At 37.2% G+C, this 734-nt stretch overlaps 1 protein-coding gene across 1 annotated transcript; it reads left to right on the top strand.

The window, feature by feature from the left end:
• Positions 1-13: 13 nt before the first annotated feature.
• LOC108630100 (putative ATP-dependent RNA helicase DDX52) lies at positions 14-728 on the top strand (the record flags this gene model as incomplete). The annotated part of the gene is made up of 4 exons (XM_018033165.2): positions 14-232; positions 296-386; positions 454-576; positions 639-728. Coding segments are annotated over exons 1-4 (390 nt in total), but the record flags the coding sequence as incomplete, so codon positions are not given.
• Positions 729-734: the final 6 nt, after the last annotated feature.

Raw genomic sequence — 734 nt, forward strand, 5'->3', positions numbered from 1 at the left:
TATCTACGTATGAAATTCTGTTCTGTAGCGTTGAGTGGCTAATCGTGGACGAAGCAGATAAACTCTTTGAAGATGGAACAAGATCTTTCAAAGATCAACTGGAAGCAATTTCCAAAGCATGTACAAATGAGAATCTAAAGACGGCGATGTTTAGTGCAACTAGTACCACCGTTGTCACTAAATGGTGCCGACGTAATTTGAAAAGACTTGTAACAATTACCGTCGGGCACAGGTACTTTACATCTACAAACATTTCACGTTATACGTTGCTATTAATATCGTATTTATATTGCAGAAATGCTGCAACTGATTTAGTAGAACAGGAACTTTTGTTCGTTGGTGCAGAGAGAGGCAAACTCGTAGCACTTAGAAATATAATCCAAAAGGTAGTAAAATCGACATAAAAAGCTAGTTTTCTATATTTTTGTGAAGTACATCTCATACTTTTTAAAGGGAATACTGCCACCGGTATTGGTATTTGTACAGAGCAAAGAAAGAGCGCAAGAATTATTTAACGAGCTCATATACGATGGCATTAATGTCGACGTCATTCACGCTGATAGGACACAAACGCAGGTACATTTTTCTGGAAATTGTAAATGATTAAATGTCATCGTGAAAATATATTTTTCCTTCAGCGAGATAACGTTGTCCGCTGCTTTAGAGAAGGGAAGATATGGGTTTTGATATGTACAGAATTAATGGCGAGAGGTATCGATTTCAAGGGTGTGAAT

This window comes from Ceratina calcarata, unplaced genomic scaffold (assembly GCF_001652005.2).
Source record: "Ceratina calcarata isolate Rehan_Ccalc_2016 unplaced genomic scaffold, ASM165200v1 scaffold6728, whole genome shotgun sequence".
NCBI classification, from domain to species: Eukaryota; Metazoa; Arthropoda; class Insecta; order Hymenoptera; family Apidae; genus Ceratina; species Ceratina calcarata.